At 42.1% G+C, this 21,105-nt stretch overlaps 1 protein-coding gene across 3 annotated transcripts in view; it reads right to left on the bottom strand.

Annotated features, from left to right (window-relative positions):
* Window positions 1–21,105, bottom strand: part of chd3 (chromodomain helicase DNA binding protein 3) — a 49,395-nt gene that overhangs the window by 26,269 nt on the left and 2,021 nt on the right. For 2 of the 3 annotated variants that reach the window (XM_014997452.2, XM_088015484.1), the window contains exons 2-31: window positions 19,785–19,912; window positions 19,515–19,703; window positions 19,288–19,415; window positions 17,687–17,925; window positions 17,382–17,515; window positions 17,121–17,250; window positions 15,566–15,741; window positions 14,333–14,602; window positions 14,047–14,250; window positions 12,848–13,071; window positions 12,634–12,765; window positions 12,329–12,428; window positions 11,400–11,591; window positions 11,105–11,302; window positions 10,871–11,008; window positions 10,348–10,469; window positions 10,078–10,251; window positions 9,074–9,215; window positions 8,674–8,805; window positions 8,407–8,524; window positions 7,831–7,955; window positions 7,515–7,746; window positions 6,999–7,183; window positions 4,501–4,678; window positions 4,172–4,258; window positions 3,694–3,779; window positions 2,618–2,751; window positions 2,371–2,515; window positions 842–1,004; window positions 565–722 (exon numbers count right to left, since the gene is read on the bottom strand). In XM_014997452.2, coding sequence (XP_014852938.2) covers window positions 565–722; window positions 842–1,004; window positions 2,371–2,515; window positions 2,618–2,751; window positions 3,694–3,779; window positions 4,172–4,258; window positions 4,501–4,678; window positions 6,999–7,183; window positions 7,515–7,746; window positions 7,831–7,955; window positions 8,407–8,524; window positions 8,674–8,805; window positions 9,074–9,215; window positions 10,078–10,251; window positions 10,348–10,469; window positions 10,871–11,008; window positions 11,105–11,302; window positions 11,400–11,591; window positions 12,329–12,428; window positions 12,634–12,765; window positions 12,848–13,071; window positions 14,047–14,250; window positions 14,333–14,602; window positions 15,566–15,741; window positions 17,121–17,250; window positions 17,382–17,515; window positions 17,687–17,925; window positions 19,288–19,415; window positions 19,515–19,703; window positions 19,785–19,912 — 4,763 coding nt within the window. Of the gene's footprint in view, window positions 1–564; window positions 723–841; window positions 1,005–2,370; window positions 2,516–2,617; window positions 2,752–3,693; window positions 3,780–4,171; window positions 4,259–4,500; window positions 4,679–6,998; window positions 7,184–7,514; window positions 7,956–8,406; window positions 8,525–8,673; window positions 8,806–9,073; window positions 9,216–10,077; window positions 10,252–10,347; window positions 10,470–10,870; window positions 11,009–11,104; window positions 11,303–11,399; window positions 11,592–12,328; window positions 12,429–12,633; window positions 12,766–12,847; window positions 13,072–14,046; window positions 14,251–14,332; window positions 14,603–15,565; window positions 15,742–17,120; window positions 17,251–17,381; window positions 17,516–17,686; window positions 17,926–19,287; window positions 19,416–19,514; window positions 19,704–19,784; window positions 19,913–21,105 lie in introns of all 3 variants that reach the window. The other variant, XM_088015485.1, reaches the window with a different exon arrangement.

Genomic DNA, 21,105 nt, shown 5'->3' with positions numbered 1-21,105 from the left:
CGTAGGAGTCAACCTGTTCATTACTGGGTCTTCATAAAATTTTAGAGAAAGAAAATATTTGATGTCTTTACAGTAAAATAACTTCAGATTGCGTTGCATCTGGTTCTTATTTTGTTTCTTTTCTGTCGTTTTACTGATTTACATGTAAGAAGTTAAATGATTTGAGCTTTTCATATTAATTTAGTTTAATTTGACGTGTAGGACAGGCATAAATATGAACCTCGTGTTTCTGTCTGCACGGTTTCAGTCAAGCTGTTTAAATTGTTGCAGTGCTTTGAAGTATGGATTTAAAAAAATCTGTTTGATGACTGATTGAATAAATAATAATAAAAAAAACAATAAATCAAGTTTGTGTTTGTAAATGTGTACAATGGTCATTAAATGTGTTGGCTTTACTTTCACCTTATTTGACACCAGCCTATAATTATATATAAAAGTTTATGCTATAATTGTGAAAATGAGGAAAATATTCTCCGGTAGTTGAATTTTTCTGTGAATCTCACATAATTTAGACTTTCTTCTTACTCCAGCTGAGTGGTTGAGGTACTAGGGACACTGCCTCACCTCCTCGGCGTCGCCGGTCTTGTTGCCGTCCACCTCTTTCTGTTGCTCCTTCTCCTTCACTTTCTCCTTTTCCGCGGAGGCATCAGCCTCCCCCTTCTCCTCCTCCTTTTCGCCCTCCTTCCCGTTCTTCTCCAGCCTCTCCGAGGGAGCAGGAGTCGCTGTGTGCGTTCAGACAGACAGACAAACAAACAAACAAACGTGAACGACAAGTCCAACTCCGGGGAGCCTTTAGTTTGGAGCGCCCCCTGCTGGATCTACAGCCCGTCGCGTCGGCTACCTGGCTTCGAGGTGCACGGCGTGTTGTTGAAGCTCGCGTCGGGTGTGGGAGTCGCGGTCTTTGCGGCGGGAGAGGAGGCCCGGGAGGAGGATTTGTCAACGCTGACCTCGGGTTTGAGCTCCGGAAGGCTCCACCGTCCGTTGATGTGCTCAAACTCTTGGATCTGGACACGAGGAAGCCAAAACAGAGCAAAAAAGAAATTGAATAAAAGCCTGAGTGCATAGTTTATCAATTATAATATATATTTTTTCCCCTAAATAAACCAATGGCACGCCGTTTGGACTTGGCACCTTATCAAACATTTCCCCTCGGTACAGACAGCAGATCAGGACGGCTGCAGGCCTAAACAGGTTGGACCGCAAACTGGGTGGAAGATGTTTAAATGAAGTAAAATAAACTGGCAAACGAAGCTGCAGAAATCAAAACAACTCGCCGGAGGTCTTTGCAAGAAAGAAGTTTGGAATTTGTGTGATTCTTTTTTGTTATCCACCTGCAGCAATTAAGAGTTTCTAACCAGTCAACATGCATTTTTATCAAAGTTGTTTTCTGACTGATGTTGAATTTTAAATATCAGAATCCAACTTTGTTCTGTTTCGGGGGGGAAAACGGCTGCACCGGTTGACGTTTTGAGGAACCTCCAGCATGCTTATTTACGGAAATTTTAGTTTTGATCACAATTATTTACTTTGCGCTCGTACTCGACGCGCTGCAGCCAACACTGTCGCCCGAGCCGCAGTCACCCCTCGGTCTGAAACGTTTGTTTAAAAACTCATTTCTAAAAGCTCCAGACTGCTGTTAGTGATCAGAAGGGTCTCATTCTTTGGGCAGAGTTAGACTAAACATCATCCTGTGGTGTTACATGATGATTGGGAAACAGAATGAGCAAAAAATAAATAAAAAAAATAAAAAGAGGAGGAAAGATCAAATGGGCTTTAACTCTGGTCAGACTGTTTAGAACTGTGTGTTCTTTGAGGGAGATGTTGTCTTTTTGGGTTTTTTTTTTTAGTTGCAACAGAGTTTCTGCAGGCCTCACTAAATCAAATTTAAGACCTTTTTACGACCATTATGAATGGAATGCAAGACTTATGTCCACAGAAATGTATGCATTTCGTCCTGCCAACTGGTGACAAATTTGTACTTACTCATGATGGACACAGAAATGCTAGCTAGCTAACTGAGTGCAACTCAGACATTTTCTGAAAAGTCCCCAAAAAAATAGAATATGCAAGATTTAATAGTCCAGTCTAGACAAAACTTAAGACCTGTGATTAACTACAGGCCAACTAATTTTAAAAATGAATTTCAGACATTTAATGCCTCCGTGAATGAAAGATGTCATGAGTTAAGACTTTTTAAGACGCGGACACACTGTGTGCTAACAAAACTAGCCAAAGGGGAAAACATCAATTGACATCTATAAACCTGACATGTTCTCCTTTTGTCTTTTTGACAAACCTCCTGTTTCAGATTAACAGAACCAAAATGCGGTCACAACCGTCTCTGTTCTGCCCCGTCTGTCATTTTCTGACCTTCTTCTTGACCAGAGACATGACGCCGATACGCGTCAGGACGAGCTGCCGACACAAGCCCTCCCTCGGGACGCCGTCGGCGAACGTCTCGGCCCCGTCGGCGACCGGCTCGCACAGGTGACGCATGAAGAGAGACACGTAAGCTCTGCATGAAAAAGAAACGGCAATAAGTTGATAAAAAAAACAAATAAAAACTACTCAGTCAGATGAGGGTAAACAGACTTGGTGTTTTGTTGTTTTTGCTTACTTGAATTCCTTCTCGGTTTTCCCCCTGAGGTCCCTAACGAGCCACTGAGACGAGAACGCGTCCTGAGACGGCATACCCCAACGCATCACCGCGTTCAGGAAGGCTTTGCGCTGCCGTGTGTTGAAACCAAGAACCTATCGAAGGAATAAGAAGCATTTCATTTTTCTGCAAAGTGGCGCTGAGGACAGCTGAAGAGCTGAAAAAAAACACCTGTAGTTTGTAAAAAGTATCTAAATCCCTTGAACTTATTTACTTTTTTTTTCACACAACTGCAAACTTCACTGTAGTTTACTGAGGATTTGTGGCATACAGCGACAAATCAGGACATAATCGTGCAGTCAAAGAAAAGGTATTCATAGTTTTATATATAAACATCTAAAAAGTGTGATGTCCCTTTGTATTAAAGCATTCTTTACCCCATTAGAGATCAATTCTGGTCTCAGCTGTTTAACAATAAACACAGTAAATCTATGGAGGACAGACGTTCCGTTCAGATGAGATCAAAATAAAACATTTTAGTTGATAAAAACTTCAGCCTGTCCAAGTGCAACGCTATTACAGGCAGAACCCGAAAGATTTGCACTCAAAGGTTGTTCAACAAAATATCACTTATTATAAATGCACTCCACACTTTTCAGATGTGTGTTCATACAAACAGTTGAAAATCCCAGCAAAAAAGTATCGATGGTTACGGTTGTAACGTAAAAAAAAAAAATCTAAAGCAATTCCAAGAGTTGTGAATACTTTTGCAAGGCACTATGTAGCTCCAGGAGACGTTATTATATATGTAAAAAAAGGTTTTTCTGAGAAAGTTCAGCAGCTTGATAATGACAAAATAAACTTAGAGTCAAAACATGAGCGATGGAGACCAATGTAATTACACTACTATCAGGATAAACAAGAAAATTCACTTTTTTTTTAGAGATGGATTAGCTTTACAGTGAACTCTCGTTTAAGATAAGATTTTTCACATTAATTATGAAATAAACAGAGAGCCAGTTTAGACCCATTTCCAAAACAATCAGAATCAAACAGGCCAGAAGTTGAAGGAGGACTTATTGTTTCGGTGGACAGACCTCTAGGTTGCCTCCCACTCTGGCCAGAAGAGGAGGCAGAGGTTTATCTTTCTCATTCCTCAGCTGTCGACGTGACTGCCTCCGACCTGCGAACGAGAGCAGCCAACAGAAACCGTGTGACAAGCCACGGAGGAATATTAGCTGAGATTAAGGAGAGACTATTAACATTATGTTACAGATTTATCCTTAGATTTATCGCCGGTGGATGTCAAGGAATAAAAAAAACAAAAGAAAAACACAATCTGTATATGATTGAAGTTTTTTCTTCCATCTCTCTCTCTCCTGTAGGAGATGGTTGGAATTCTTGGCAGTCTAAACTCACGCGGGTCTGCCAGAAAAAGCCGCAACGACTAAATCAAAGTCAGACTGTGATTCAACGCAGACCCGCGGGCGTGTCGGACAATCTTTCACGAGTAGTTTCCTATTGATTTGACGTGTCGTCTTCTGTATATCTTTCTTTGTTTCTATCGCTCCTTACCTTCTGGCCGATCGTCGAAGTCCTCGTCCTCCTCCTCGGAGCCCACGGAGTATTCGGACTGGTTATCTGAAATGTCAGCATGCCACTCTGAAACAGCACACGGTGCTTTGTCAATAGGCCAGGCCCATTCCCTTCCACTCTGCAAATAATGCCTTACACCCCAATGATTCTCAGGTAAAACACCAACCCAGTAAATTGGGCTGTCCTAAACAATATTTCTTTTCTAAACACAAGCTTGAACCTCTTCCTACAGCATCGGCAGCATGAAACGGCTGGTAGGACTTCGCCAAACTCATGTGAGCCTCCCCAGATCCAAAGCCGGTCATTACCTTGGTCTTCCTGCGCAGCGTCGTTGTAGTTCACAGGCTTGCGGTTCCTCTTCCCTTTACCTAGCTTGCTGGCCAGGTCCTCCTGCTGCTGCTCGTAGTGATGCCGCAGCAGCTTCTCCCAGTAGTCCGGGTCCACGTTCTCCTCCTGCTTGATGATCTCCCGCTCGATCTCCTCAATCTACAGGCACACAGATTGGAAAAGGCTAATTACGTAGACTCATCGTACTGTAATGTGCAGTGGCGGGAGACGGCTTCCCAGAAGTCACGTTGAGGACGAAGCAAGTAATTCAGAGCACAGCTGAATTTGTGGCAGAAAACTAAAACAAACTGGGGTGAGAGGTCAGAGGTCACAGCGACCCTCAATGTCAGTTGTGGTCGATGTGGACTTGACGTTTTATCATGATAATTTGCGATAGCAATAAAAGTTGCGATCACAGAAAGGTCTTGAGAACCATTTATTACATCTTTTTCAGGTAACCGTGACTATAGCCATAGAAATACAAATAACGCTTTTGAAAAATATTCCCAGGGTAATTTGTATCACTAAATTGCACAGAGTAATTGTACTTCCAAATTTGTTGGTATTTTTTGATGCTTTCATTGAGTGGAACAAATAGTAAAACTGTTAATCAATGCTGGGGGTGGGAGGTTTTAAAGATCATTAATTAGAATTTATCATAACAATGATGAATCTAAATTGTTGTCATGATAAGAAATTTATCACGAGAACAATATACAATAAACAATATACATATCTACAATATGTATATCTAGAGTGTTATCTATTGTATATCTATACTGTGTGCAGTACGTACTATATCTACCATTCTAGATATAGATATAGTAGATATGCACCACCATATCTACAATGACTCAGTAGAACTGCAAATCAAACTGAGATTCTGCTACAAGACTAGGCTAATGGTCAGGAGCTGGTTAGACAACCTGAAAACAATTTAGCATTAGATACAATAGGAGCTAAAAAGCCAACTTGTTTAATAGGGAATTTGAAGGTTTAATATGGTCAAATATGACGTCAAGGTTCCTGACATCTTTGGTGGAGGTCAATTTAATCCCATCCAAGGTCAGGAAGTAAATACGGCTGTTTTTAGATGTTCTGGTCCAAAGACACCAACCTCTGCCTTGACTGAATTTAAAAACATTATTTAAAAGCCATAAACAGTTTGGATGTGTCGAGGCCTGCCTGCAGTCTAATTAACTCGTTGGATTCATCATCACCCTGCATCGCTCTATAATTACTTCTGGCGTGAGAGGGAGATTTATCATTTAGATTAACACATAAACTAACTGAACTCTGTCAGACAGATGTGATGTAAACAAGCCCAGCGCTGTTCTCATGATCCCTGCGGCATGTCGGAACCGCGGTGTGTCCCTGCCAGCAGAGGCGCTAATATCGCCACCTTGGTTTATTAATGCTGTTTCAAACAACAAGCGAAGCGGCGCTTGTGAACGCTGCCCAATCCCAATCATCTGACTGCTCATCTGCACCGGCAGCTGGGAAACGAAAACATTCATGAAATCGGGGGAAAGCTTTCGGCACGGCTATAAATAGAGTATTGACCTATTTAAAGTCTCCGACAGGTGAAGATAAGAGACCATCAGCCTGAGTTATAATCCAACTTTATCTCTTTGCTTAAGTACAGTGATTTCACTGGGTTGTGTGTTTTTTTTTGTTTGTTTTTTTAAAGCAGCCCTAACCTCTGGACTTTTAAACATGGCACACCACATGTTTTGATTGGCTGCTGTTACCAGTGAACCCGCCTCCATCTCCTGTTGAAAGAGGCTTTCCTCCTGTTTCAGCAGCAAAACTGGTGCTGGGTTAGAAACTGGGCAAAAACGCCCCTCATCGACATGGTACCAGTTTATTCTGACACAGAATAAACTGGTACCATGTTTTACATGCTACTTGTCAGATTTTTTTTTTTTATCATCATTGCCTTTTAATAAGAAGAAGAGCTCTCTTTTTTTCTCGTTGTGGGTTTCCAGGAAGTTTGCAATATGACTCCTGATATAGAGATAGTGTCAAAATGATACAAAAGGATAAACTTGGCAGCGTTTAGTTTCTAGGTTAACTAATATTCTCTGGAAAGGAAACGACAGCGTTGCCATTAATCTGCAGCAGAGCAGCCTCCCTGGAGCGTATACAGTTTCTGGGCCGAAGACCAAATAAATTAAAATGTTTATTTTGGATGATTCTGCTCTGCATCCTCAATACTAGAGAGCTCCAGGTCTCTCCGTCTTTCTTTTTGAGTGTGTGTAAGTAATGCAAATTGTAAAAGAAACTCTAAACCAGAACTTTCGCTGTTTGTGACAAGTGTGTGCAAACAAGAAAGAGTTTGTTTTAACTCTAACATCCGAGATACAAACAATACAACGTCGCATACCCCAAAATTCTCTTTAGCCCTGCCAGGAAGCAATCCGTTCAGTACACATCAGCGCAACTTTGTGACTCTGCGTCGCCCCTGCTTCCAGCTCACCTTGTCCTCCTCTCGGACCATGTACTGGGCGACCTTAAAGGAGCTCAGGTACTCGTTCATGTTCTGGACATCCGAGTCGTCTGTGGCGTCCTGGCTGCGGTCCAGCAGCCTCTCGATGGCGGTGCTGTCGTAGTGGATGACGCTGCCCTCGTCCTCTACTTTGTCCCCAGAGTTGTTCTTCATACCTGGCAGAGGCAGAGTCATAAAAGCTCGTTAGAGGCTGTGGCTAAGTATTATTTTAGTAATCGATTATTATGACGATTAATCAGAAAACAAATATGGTCACATTCTGCAGATTTTTCATTCAACTATTTAAAGCTATTTTACATACTAGAAATACATTAAAAACATACAATTGTTAACTACACTTTAGTTAGCGATTAATCAAAGTACTCGTTGACGACCTTTTTGATAGATTAATCACGATTAAACCGATTAATCGTTTCAGTTGATATGGTTTCAATCAGCAGAGCAAGCTTCGTTAAAACCCCAGCCCGACACGCGTCATTTCCTCACCTTCTCCTTCATCCTTGAAGAGCTCCTCCGTCCCAAACTTGAGGATGTCATCCAGCTCCTGCTTCGTCATGGAGCCGGCCTTGGATCCCAGACCTGGCCGCACCACCAGGTGGGTCAGCATCATCTTCCTTTTGGCTACCTGGGTGATGCGCTCCTCCACGCTGGCTCGCGTCACGAAGCGGTAGATCATCACCTTGTTGGCTTGCCCGATGCGATGAGCTCTGCTGAACGCCTGCGCGGGAAACAGTCCTGTTTCCGTTAAGGCGCGAATAAAGGTGACACAGAAAACCTTTACTGCGGAGGAGCTGAACTGCACCTGAATGTCATTGTGGGGGTTCCAGTCGGAGTCGAAGATGATGACCGTGTCGGCCGTAGCCAGGTTTATGCCCAGACCTCCAGCTCTGGTGGAGAGCAAGAAGCAAAACTGACACGCCCCGGGAGCTGCGAGTGTGAGAGGGAGAAAAAAAAAAAAAGAAACGCAAATAAATGTGGAGTGAATGCACTTTAAATACCAGCATAACTGGGATTGTATTCAACAGAAATAAAATGTGCCATGGTGTGCAAACAGGCAGTATGAAGTTAAAATCTAAACAGTAATAAACACAAGACTGTATAATTGATTGACTGGATGTTTATTAAAACACTAACGTGTAAAATCTTTTGATTTCAATGTTTTTCAAAATGATTGAAAAATAAAGAAACCTGAAGTGAAACCTGCACAGAATTAAGGAACTGATTGGATATTTTTAATAAACACAGATCGGGACTTTATTTAAGTGCAAAAAGGGGATCTCTGTGTTGTTCTTCAAAACATTTGAACCTGATATTGTGTATCTTCTTATGTTTTATCACTACAGCCCTAATAATGATAATAATGACTCTTCTGTCTTACCGTTGAATCTGTCAATGGCCTCTTGTCTCAGTGCGCCTGTGATGCCTCCATCAATCCTCTCGTACTTGTAACCCTCATAGTCCAGAAAATCTTCTAATAAATCCAGCATTTTAGTCATCTACAAAAAAAAAACCCAAAAAGATACAGAGGAAATCTTTGATCGCCCATCCTGAAACTTCAAAGTAAGTTCATGAAGTTGCTCAGAAAACATGCATGTGGATGTGTTTCTCTGTGTTTATCCACGGTCTGTGTGTGTTGTGTTTCTACCTGTGAGAAGACCAGAACTCGATGCCCCTGATCTTTCAGCTTCCTCAGCATCTTCTGCAGCAGCGTCAGTTTCCCAGAGGCCTTGGTGAGGGCCGAGCCTTCGTACGCCCCGCTGGGTGTTTTCTGGGCTTCCTGCAGGAACATGTGTAAAACAAAAGAGTTAACACTGGGGGACTCGTTGGGGTTTGCTGGCTGAATTAAGGGCATGGGAGTTGCACTACCAGGTCTCACCACAGGATGTCGCTATACAGCAAGTTCAGGTTTATTAAAGTTATTTGCTCAACAAAGTTGGTTATTTGAAGAACAAACTTCAACTTTCTAGGCTTTAGATAGAGTTTATAGAGATATGTAGATAGAGATAGAGGTTTTTTTTTGTATAAATGTTTCCTTATGTTCTCACCATGGAGGCGACTGGGAAGAGGTACGGGTGGTTGCAGCACTTCTTCAGGTCCATCATGATGTTGAGCAGAGACACCTGGTTTCCTCCGCCTTTCGAGTTCAGAGCCTCAAAGTTCTTGGTCAGAATCAGCTTGTAGTACTTCCTGTTTTTCCCAAAGCAAAACGACAAAGCCATGAAATTAGGAAAAAATAATCAGTGCAAAGCAAAACAAAATTCTTTTAACGAGAAAATAACACTCAGGAAAAAGGAAAAAAGGACAATGAAATGAATGAATCGTGTTTAGTGAGAAGCACTCTAAGGAAGTCCTGTTAAATTCACTTTGCATTGAAAAAAAAAACAAAAACATGTTGAAAACTTTCATCCAGTTTGAATTAAATAATGTCCTAAAGGCTATTTGTCAAGCAAACGTTTTATTAAGTCCAAAACTGAAATGTACTTCTTATGAAAATAGAGCAAACATATTAATTAATGTTTCTTTGAAATGCTCTAGCCTTAACTTCAAGTAAGATTGAAAAGTAAAGCTAAAAATGTTTACAACTGTGTAAGGACATGTAAAAGAAATTTAATTAAATTTAATTCCGTGTGTGTTGGTGCCTGACATTTAATGGTGTTAACTACACTGTATCAGACATAGCAAAGCGCGTACAGCAAGTTAGTAACTAGTAGGCAAAAGTGACTCTTTATAGTCTGGGCACAGAGTAAAAGCCACAAATGTCTTGCCATAAGAGCAAAACTACAAGATAATGTGGAAAGCAACGGTAAATAAAAACAACCATGTAGGTCTCCAACCACCTATTTAGGCATTAGTTTGGCGTGGAGTGGAGTAACTCGAGGCTTATTTTCATTTCACATGTGTGCACCTTCTTACTGAGTCACGATCGCTGGTGACTGATGGTACACACACACACACACACACACACACAGACACACACACACACACACACACAGGTACCGCTACACCGGTTGCGTTTAATTGTTAAACTAGTTATTTGTGTGAAGCGTACTTCTGCATGGGGCTCAGCTCCACTCTGACAATCAGCTCGGTCTTAGCCGGCATGTTCTTAAACACGTCGGCCTTGAGCCTCCGCAGCATGTGAGGCCCCAGCAGGTCGTGGAGCTTCTTGATCTGGTCCTCTTTGGAGATGTCGGCGAACTCTTCCAGGAAGCCCTCCAGGTTGCTGCGCGGAAGAAGAGAGTCGATATGAAAAACAGCCATCCGGCTTTAATAGCGGAGGGAGAAAGGGAAAACATTTGCCTAAGAAGAGGAGTCGTACTTGAAGCGATTCGGGGTGAGGAAGTTGAGCAGGTGAAACAACTCTTCGAGGTTGTTCTGCAGAGGAGTTCCAGTCAGCAGCAGCTTGTAGTCGATTTTGTAGTCATTTAAACGCCTGAAGAACTGCAAATACGCAAAGAAAGAACTGAGCTCTACTGATCATGTCACTGCAGAAAAAGACAAATCCGACTCCTATCGTCATTAACAAAAGAAGTCTTTCAGCTGTTTCTTAATTAAGGAAAGATATTTTTTATCCCACATCCTGGTTACAACAGACATACAACAATTATTTTAGGAATCGATTGTTCGGATGATTAATCAGATAAAATAGTGCGCACATTCAGCAGATCTTTCATTTAAAGAAAGATCTGCTTTCATTTAGATTAATCTATTACTAAATTGGTTGGCCATTATTTCAACAATCTATTAACCGCGATTAATCGCGATTAATCGCGATTAATCGCGGTTAATCCGATTAATCGTTTCACCCCGAGCATTAACAGTGACAGACAGAGCAGCGGCACCTTGGACTGGTTGTTTTTGAGGCGGTGAGCCTCGTCCACCACCAGACACGCCCAGTCGATGGACTTGAGCGCCGTCTGATCGATGGTCACCAACTCATAGGAGGTCAGAAGGACGTGAAATTTAATGGGAGCCTCGCGCTGCAGCAAGGGAAACAAGAGAAGAAGAATAAACGGATGCTTTTCTGAAAGAAAAAAAAAAGTCGGAGTTGTTAGCAACCGTTAGCGCCGTCTCACCCTGAGTTTGAAGGCCTTCTTTCCGGCTTTGATGGAGTCGTCGAACGTGAACTCGTTCTCTCTGATGATGGCTCGGCTGTCTTTGTCTCCCGTGTACGTCACCACGTAAAAATCGGGTGCCCACATCTCAAACTCCCTCTCCCAGTTTATAATAGTGGAGAGGGGCGCACTGACCAGGAAAGGACCCTTTGTGTGGCCCTGAGAGGAAAAGAAAAGAAAAAAAAAAAAAAGGGACGGTGTCGGTGAATCGACAGAATCAGAAAACGCGATAAAGCAGCAATGATCCCAGCAGTACCTCCTTGAACAGTGAGTAGAGAAAGACGATTGTCTGGATGGTTTTGCCCAGACCCATTTCATCGGCCAGGATGGTGTCGGTGCCCTGAGCCCAGGAGAAGCGCAGCCAGTTGAGGCCCTCCAGCTGGTAGAGGTGCAGGGTGCCGCCGGTCGCCGTGACGAAGTCGGGCTGCTCCTCGTACTTGATCGTCGGCTGGAGCAACAACAGCAAAGAAAACAGTGAGACCTTTTAACTCCATTCTACAACGACACACTATTACGACGGTCAAAAATCATCAGGCTAAAAAAGTATCATAATCAGTTTACAAGAAGCTTGGTTTCATACAGTTAAGTCATAACAGCTGTGTCCATCGACAGTGTGGAAAAAAAGTTCAGGTTCTCTCCAAATTCAAATTCTTTTCACATTTTCCAACAAGCAAGAATGCAAAGGTTCACTATGACAGATGGTTCAGTAGAGTTTAGGTTTTAAATGTGAAAGGAGCTAAGGAATATAAGTATTTTCCATCCTTTTCTCAGACTTAGCTTTCCAGAGTTCTGTGATTTATCGTAATTTTAATTATTACAATGAATTTGTGATGAATATTTCTGTAGCAAACAGGCTTTAAATACGGAAAATGCAAAGGAAAAAAAGAGAGAAAGACAGACAAGTAAGAAAGATTGAAGAAATTAAATGATAATTAGAGATTGTGATTAAAACGTATAGTCTGAAAATGTTTCCGTAGTTCTTCACATCTGGAGGATAACCGTTTCCATACGTTCCTATACTTTTGTAGGCTGCGTCGAAACTCTGTGAACTGAATCTCGTCAGAATAGTCGGTCCGCATAAAATGAGGCAGAAATCATACAGTTCTAAAAGTGTTTTCCTCAACAAATTTTGCAGAAAATTTTTTAAAGAGTTCAGGAAGCAGACCGCGGCCACTGTTCACCTACATCTGTGAGTGGGGAGGGAAGAGACTCCTCCTCTTCACCGTCTCCCTCCTTGCTCGTCATCTTCCTTGGTTTATCGGGGTCTTCCTTCAAGATGTTGTCCCTGTTGAATGACAACAAAGACGTCATTAAGACTCTGTTGATGCTGCCTTAATTCTACCAAGAACAATTTGTGACATAGGGCAGAGTTAACAATAAATACGTTTATTAATCCCTTAAAATAAAAAGCCTTTGTCTTTTTAAATCAGCTTTCGTGTATTTTCTTGCTTCTGAACCAGTGTGTGTTCAGCATGTCTGTGCAGTCCAACCTGTGCCTCCAGTAGTTGGCCTTGTGGAGTTCAAAGTCGGGTATATCCATGTCATCTCTCTCCCAGGTGCACTGGTCATAGGTCAGATCTTTCCACTTTACCAGGTAGTGGTACATCCCCTTTTTATCCACGCTGGCAGAGGGACATGTGGAGGACAGTGAGCAGCATCTCGCACAGCCGCCTCACACACTCTCGGAGGTGCAGTCGACCCTACCTGTGGTTTATGATGCGGTGAATCATCATCCACTCGGGCTTGATGCCGTACTTGTAGTATTTGTCTTCCAGCAGGGCGTAGTGGGGATCCTTGGCCCGCCTCTTCTCGCTCTTGCCCACTCCGTTCTCGTCCTCTGCGCCCGATCCGTAGTCCAGGCTGGGGGGCTCGTCCATGTCGGTCTTCCTCTGGTAGTTTCTGTACATCACCGAGTGGAAGATCTCCAGCTGAAAGACGAACGCGAGTAATAAGAAGACGCCAGATGTAATCGCCGCTCAGAGTTTGTTGTTCTTTCTGTAACAAGCATGCTTTTAGAGATTATATATTCCAGTTAACGATTAATCAATTAGTAAATTAGATAATCCTGTTAATTGTTTCAACCCTGCTCTTCTGTAGTTGAAATCCTATGTAGATGTTAAAATGTCCCAGTCAAAGTTCAAATCTACATCTGATTTAAAGTATATGGAAAAATGTGAAACTTGCTGGCGCTCCTCATACAGAGTCGAAGGGTATTAATACTTTTGCAAAACTCAAGTGTATTTTTGCTATGTTCATCAGAGATCAACTTCTTCATCTTTGGGTTTGGGTATTATTTTGTGCCATATTATGTATTTTTTGGACTAAAAAGCTGTTTTAGGCTACTCCCCCAGGGGGCACTAGGGAGCCTACTAAACCTGGAAGGAAACAGAGAAAAAAATAGAAATATATATCAATAAAAAAAAAATCATACATGTTAATCAGAATTTTTGTATCGGAAAATGTAATCTGTTTTTCAATTGCTATTATAAAATATAAGTACAAAATAGTTTCACTGAATTTATCAAGCTGCTTTGCTCCTCGCTTTGCATTGCTAATGTGAAATGGACAAGTTTCTAACAAGAAAAAGACAGAAGGAACCGTCCAGGAGACTTGCTGTGAAGAATACTGCTGCAAAACATGCTGAAAACTCACGGCCAGATGAAATCAGAATGTATGAGGCTGTTTTTATGTTAAACGAACGTATTAATTATTCAATAGACAATAAAACCCAGAAACATGATCTTAGAAGTTGATGTTTCTTTCAATATTTTGCAGTGTTGTCTGTAGGTACGCAAAGGGGTCCCCCTAAAAGCTAATGGCGTTTGGGGGGAGGAGGAACATGGGATGGAAATGTCTGGGACTAAAAACACAAAATGTTATCAAAATGTTATTACTGTTCCCACCTGCAGCTCGGTGATCCAGGTGCAGTGCCAGTACGACTGGCTGGTTAGCTTGACGAAAAACTCCCTCTCAGCTCTGCCCTTCATGGGCGGCGGCGTCGGGGCGTCGGGAGGAGCGTCCGGGGGCAGCGGGACGGGAATGGGAGGAGGAGGCTCGCCCCACCTCCAGTGGAGGATCTTCTGGACCCTCCCTTTGATTGGCGGGCACTGCAGCGAGGACACATGTTCAAAGTGGAATCTCAAAAGTTCTTCCTCGAGTTAAAAAGCGATTCGTGCGACGTGAACTGACCGTGCACCGCGGACAGAGCCACTCCCCGTTGGGGATCTCGGGCAGCGGGGGGTTCAGACAGTGAATGTGGTAGGAGGACGTGCACGTGTCGCAGCACAACAGCTCGCCGCCGTCCTTGCACACCCGACAGAACTCCATGTGGTCGTCCTCCTCCTCCTCCGCGCCGGCGGGAACCCCGATGCTGACCTCGGATATCACTCTGTCCTCGCTGTCCTCTTCGAAATCCTCAAAGTCTTCGTCTTTCGCCTCCCATTGAATTCCCTCTTTTTCCTGCATGAAGAACAAAAAAAAAAAACAAAAAAAAACAAAAACAAATGACAGAAAGGGTAATTGGGGTCATTTATATCTCTGCACTTGAGCCTGGCAGTAGAGAGAGTAGGAAAGTGAGAGCGACAGGCTCAAAGGGTTCAGCCTCTAGGGCAAAAAGAGCCAGAGCTACAGCTGAGATGCGTTGTTCTCTTTAGTGTGAATGTGAGTGGGACATGAAGTGTCAGAGAGTCGGACTCAGGAGACTCTGTGAGGAGTTCATGAAAAATAGATCAGCGCTTCATGTCAAACCATCAGGAGGCTCAGCGTATGAAAAAGGACTGACAGAGTCATGTAGCGCCTGCCTCCTGCGACCCGTTTCCCTGGTCAAGTGTCTCAGAGTGCAACCAAACGATGCAGCAGGTGCACATGGGAATAGTTTAACCTCACTGTACAGCCCCACCTCCAAGTTCTACCAGTTTAGTTTTTCTTTGGGCAGTTAGAATATGTATAAGTTAGTTTAGCACCAAAACGGGAGGATGTCTTTTGTTTGTCAAATGTCCGGAGTAAAGACAGGAGCTTTTGGTAAAGTGATTTTTTTTAACCACTTTGTGAACTCGTAACATCAGATTAAGTTAACTTTTGGTCTTCATCTAAGCTGTAAGAGATATTTAGTCATTGTTTTGTATTCATATTTCTGCAAGAAATAAAGTACATGTGTATATATATATTTTTCAAACAATCCAGTCAGAAGTGCGTCCAAGAGAAAACTACCTGTTGCCATCCACGGCCCTTCGTGGAAAATTTTGCTTTTGGAACCAAAGAAGGCTGCGGCAGACTTCTCTATTTTAATCTCCCCTGATTTGGCATCTAGTAGAAACTGAGCACTAGAAATAAGGATTCGTTAAGGAGTGATGTAGCTTAGCGGTGAATAAAGCTCCAGAGAATACGAGCAGACGATCCTCTGTCTCCGCAGGCTGTACTCACACAGTGCGGGCAGCTCCACTTGCCCTCGGGGGCCTTGTCCAGCTCAGGCTCGAGGCACACGAGGTGGTAGGCTCGAGGACAGGTGTCGCACAGGATGATCTCTCCGCCCTGCTGGCACACCTCACAGTAGTCCTGGTGATCCGTCTCATAGCCGTCGCCTTCTTCCTCGCCTGGAACTGGAAACAGAACCACATCAAAATAAACAAATATACACATAGATAAAGAATAAAATGTTACGAAAGACATGAGGTGTCTTTAAAGCAAAAGCAACAATATTATCATCTAAAATAAAAAAAAAAATCCACACAGTAATAGTGTCTTTAGTTATTCATGAAAATATGCGGACCTTATTTGTAAAATGTGCCAGAAAGGTATTCATTTTTTAACTAATTCTTTCCCAAAGGTCTTTTTAAGGTAGATGTATAAAAGAAACATGAGACATAAAAAAAATACTTCCTGAGAATCAACTTTAAATCTCCAGGTCATAAATGTCACATCTTCTCAATCAGTGCTAACATAAACAAGGGTTTAATAAAGTTTAGACGTGAACCAAAAGACAGAAAAAAGTGCTTCATTTAACTGGAACGTAAAAAAAAAAAAAAAACACTGAGGTAACTGTCCACAAATTGCCAGGCAAGCAGAAAAAAAGACCATAGAAAAATGTTAGCGGATGACAGAATAAAGTACCCATTGAAGGTCTGACCAGGTCAGTGAATGTGAGCCTGTTTTTCAGCTAGAACTCATTTAGAACTTGGTAAAAGGCTCAGACGCAATGGAAAGACGAATAAAGCTGAGGATGCACGACTGCAGTTTCTGCTTCTTTCAACAAGCAGCCAAATGGCTAAATTATTACAATAACAAGAAAGTGTTATGATTTGTATAGAGTAACAGAAGTTTAGGCGGTCAGGCTGGCTTCTCATGTAGCCAGCCTGCAGTCTGCTGCTTAATAGAAATGCAGCTTCGTAGAGGTTGGGAAAAAACAAATGTCGTCCAGCCAACTGGTGATAAATTTGCACTTAAACCAGAACAGATGCAAAAAAGACAGTTTAGTAGTAACTTTTTTTAGCTAGTTAGTTTTTTTTCCTCTCTCTATTTCCATTGCAGGGATCAGAGCCAATAGTTCTTGCTCATATAGCTGCTAATATATCTTTGCTTAGCTAGCAAGGGCTTATTAGCAGCTAGTTACCAGTAGCTTCACCAGCGAGTCAACATGACAGAAAAGTCTCACAAGAAAAAAAAAAACTACATAGAATATGAGATTAAATAGTCCTACCACGACAAAATGTAAGACCTGTGATTAACGTATTTAAGGCCAACTTACCATTTTTTCAATAAATTTAAGACATTTGAAGGCCTCGATTTTAGATGCTCGAATTCGATACTATTTAAAACTTTTACACCCTGGTGTAAGAATTACAATGTCAAATATTTTGGATGCAGAAACTCCAAACTCTAAATTCACTATAAATTGTAAAAATGATAAATTGTAAAAAAAAAAAAAAAAAAAAAAAAAAAATCTATGTGGCATTCATCTAACAAGCAGGCTCACTCTTGCCTTTCTTCTTCTTCTTGGCAGGCCGTCCCCGCTTGTTCTTTTTCACCCGGCCGGAGCTGTCGGAGCGAACGGAGGAGCTGTGAACACTGGAGTCCTCCTGCTCAGACTCTTCCTCATCCATGTCGTCGCTCTGACAGAGGAGAAAAAATAATCAGGCAACAGAGTGAATAGAGAAAAAGAGAGGGGGGCGAGCGCTCCAGTAACACAAAAGGAAGGCAAATTATCTCCATCAGCTAAGCAGAATGTAAACATCGGACTCACAGAGCAGCTCTTCTTCCTCTTCCCAGCTATTGGTAATAGCTTAATACGGATGGGAGCCATCTTTTTAGCCTTAGATAGGGCTTTCTTCTTGTCAGGCACTCTAGGACTTTTACTGCGCTTTTTGTATCCTGGACCTGCACAGATAATTAGATCAAATCCAAAGTGAACTGGAAATGTATTGATCAACCACTATGTGGACAGTGTCAACAACAAAGTGGGTACAGAAATTAGATGAATCCTTCATCTTTACGCGACAAAAAACAACACTAAACGGACGCTAGAGAAGATCTAAAGCTACCGCTGACCTTTGCCCTCTTTCGTCTTGGCCTTTCTAATGGGCGGCGGCTGAGGCGGCGGCTCGGGCGAGGCGGTCGCTGCAGAGACCTGCTCGGCGACAGCGATGGCGGCGGCGGCGGCGGCCGCCGCGACGGCAGCGGCGTTGCCCTTGAAGGGGTTGTTGGAGCTGAACTCCCTCCACTTGGCCCCCAGGATGGTCATCATCTTCGACATGGGGATCTTCGGGTTCTTCTTGGCTATCATCGGCCTGGGAGGAGTCGCGAGACAAGCGGTCATCAGGAACTCAAACCATATCCTCAGACTGTGTGGCTTTACGCTGTGTCAGCAAACTCGGCTTTGGCTCGGTCAAATCAAGACAACCAAATCACAAAGGCCGCAAGAATCCGCAACGTAAACTTGGCACTATAGCTTATTTACGTTGTCAGAGTCATCACAGGTATGAGCTATCCACACAGCCTGAGGCTCAGGGTGCTTTTCACACAGTGTTGGTAATGCTGCCCCACAAGCTCAACAAACTGGCCTGATACAGTTCAACAGATAGACAGGAGCAATTACCAGAAGTTCACTATGTAGCCTCATTTGGCTACATAGCCAAGTTTTTAATAATTTCATTCCAAACTGCTTAAGGAGAGAGCAAGTTATCAGGTCACAGAATATCTAGTTGATGTAGTTAAAGAAGACACAGTGAGTAAACGGCATCTTTTTGGTTTTGTTTTCCAATGTCTTTGCATAATTTGGAGTGTTTATAGCCAAACTCCTGTTTAATGCAGCCATTTTTGAGTTTGTTCTTGTTTCTGTTATCAACCTACCCTAAATCTACCCATTAACAGGTGCACCGGAAGATACATTTTTCCAGAGAGAGATGTAGATCCAGTGGTTAAATTAAGACGATATATTAAATAAAATTTCACATGCATTTGTTTTCTCCATGTCACGCATAAGGTTAGCTTGAAAAGTATTAGGTGAGCTACGCCTTTACTGCCAAAAATGTACCCGCTGCAACACAGAAACACAAAACCTAACGGTAGCACGATTCAGCCATATTTTTAACAAATGGCTTATAACTTCCTGCCGTAGTTAGCTGTGCTGCACTGCAAAGGCTAAATTGCAGTGCAGCACAAATCAAGGTTTATATTCATTTGTCTTATATTTATTTTTTGTCCCCTTCTATGCTAGCAATGTTTGAATTTCCACCAACAAAAAATACAGTGTGTTTTGCTACAGTGTTATTTTTTAGCAGGAAGTTTCAACTGTGTTAAATAACTGCATCCATTATTCACGACAAGGGAGACAATGTCTTATTTTTTGTGTCTTAAAAATTAAGGCAATACAAGGGCTTTGTAACTCATCATTGTTAAACTGTTGAATATGTAAATACTGATTCGGGCAAGAATTTGCAATAGTGTTTTCAAGAATGTTTGGGACTTTTTAGGACTAACAGCTGGAGCGAGAGGTGTTGAGGTTTAAGCATTTTAATGGTTCAACCAACATAACTGAGAAAGCACACCAAGTATAACTCACTCAAAGCGCCGTAGCCGGTCTTGATGTCGCCCACACTAGCAACCACAAGCTCAATGTTAATCCTCAGCAAGCAGACAAGAATCCATACCTCATAAACTGGCTGAAGGCTTTGTAATTTGTGAGTTCCCTGTAGTCGTCTTCTGTGAAGGTATGATCAACATCCTCCAGGCCCCACTCCTTTGCCAGCTGGGAAGACGTTTTCTGCTCTATCGGCTGCTGAGAGGAAACCACCAATCGAACAAAAAAAAAATTATTTTTTTTTTACCAAGACCGTTTACTACTACTGTGCAAGAGAAGTAAATCGGGGATCTTTACTTTCGTTGTTTCCTCCTGGCTACTGTCTCGGTCCCCGTCATCTTTTTTCTTTTTCTTGGTTTTCTTCTCCTTCCTTTCTTTGTGTTTCTTCTTTTTCTTTTTCTCGCCAGAGCCATAATCGCTGGCGATGCTGTCTGAGTTCTCACCATAGTCTCTTTCTCTGTCTGAGATTCTCTCTACATCGCTGTCCTGAGAGGCAGATGGGATTTTTTTTTTAAGTTGGAACAGTGAATAGTGACAAAACCCACACATGTAACCCATTAAACTTACAATCTTCTTGCGTTTCTTTGTTTTGGCAGGTTTCCCCTCTTTCTCTTTCTTCTTTGTGTCCTTCTTCTTCTTGGGTCGGCCTTTCTTCTTGCACGGGACCTCTCGGTCCGATATCTCCGGGTCTTCGTCTGGGTTCAAGAGAGCGCAGAAATGAACAACGGCTAACAAACTGAGCTAAATAATCTTGTCAAAACGCTTCCCAGTAAACCGACTAATCCCTGCTGATAATAATTGCCTCCAACAAAAGACTGAATGATAAAGCTGCAGAGGTCTCAGTGACCTTTGACCTTATCTGAACGGTGACAATTGGTGAATTAGTCCAATTGGGGAGCTCCAAGGAGACCTGACAGCTGGTACCAGATGCTACAAGTCAGGGATTATTGGTTTATGAAAATACATTTATTAATTACCGACAGAGCCTTGTGATGATAGTCAGGTTATAACCACAAAATTAAATATATTTTACTGACATAGCTAAAAGAACATAAACTAGTGCAAAATTGTAAAGTGAGAGAAAAAGCATACATGGTTTTCAAAAACTTTTGAGTAAATCTCCAACTTCCTGGAGAAGTCAACTAATTATTAAGCAGGCATATCTGACCTTTATTGAACAGCTATTTTTTGGTAGACTGCAAAAAGAAAAGAGACTGGGTGGAGGTTCACCTTTCAGGAGTGCAATAACTATAATGATTTAAATCAAATTATATTAATGTGATAGAATAACTCAGTTGAATGCAAAAGAGGATCTGGGCCAAGACTGACTGCGGTTCACCGATACTTTCTGACTGAGCTTGGGCTATATTGGAAAGAAGAACGATAAAAGATTCAGTCTATATGTGCAAAAGCTGGTAGAGGATCTGCGGGTGGAATTGCAGCAAAAGGTCTATGCAATACTTTATGGTGGTCTGCCACATGAAATCATATTAAAAATATTGAAGTTTGTGGTTGTAACATGACAGAGTGTAAAAAAAAAAAGTTACTTTTGCAAGATACTGTTTGGTGTTTGTTTTACTTATAAAATTTGATTGGTAAAAAGAAAATCTGACAAAATCTGACAAACCATAAAACTTTTAAAAGAAGAAAATTATCATCATTTTTAAACTGTGAAGACAGGGTGGGACTAAATAAATATCTCTCCCTTTCAATGAATAAATTATGTGAAAATGTCTGACCGTTCTACCACTCAGTTTTACCATTTAACCTGCAATCTGACCTGGCTTTATGCAGGGAGGAGAGCCACAGATAGGCAAGTGGAGATAGCTGCCTCTATTTAAAAAAGAAACAAGCAAAGCGTTAAAGCGCAGCCAAAATACTGGCTGCT

This window comes from Poecilia mexicana, unplaced genomic scaffold, assembly GCF_051168715.1.
Source record: "Poecilia mexicana isolate PSO_F unplaced genomic scaffold, ASM5116871v1 scaffold_18, whole genome shotgun sequence".
In the NCBI taxonomy this organism is placed as follows: Eukaryota; Metazoa; Chordata; class Actinopteri; order Cyprinodontiformes; family Poeciliidae; genus Poecilia; species Poecilia mexicana.
The sequence above is the reverse complement of the archived record's forward strand: the minus strand, read 5'-3'. Positions and strand labels throughout refer to the sequence as shown.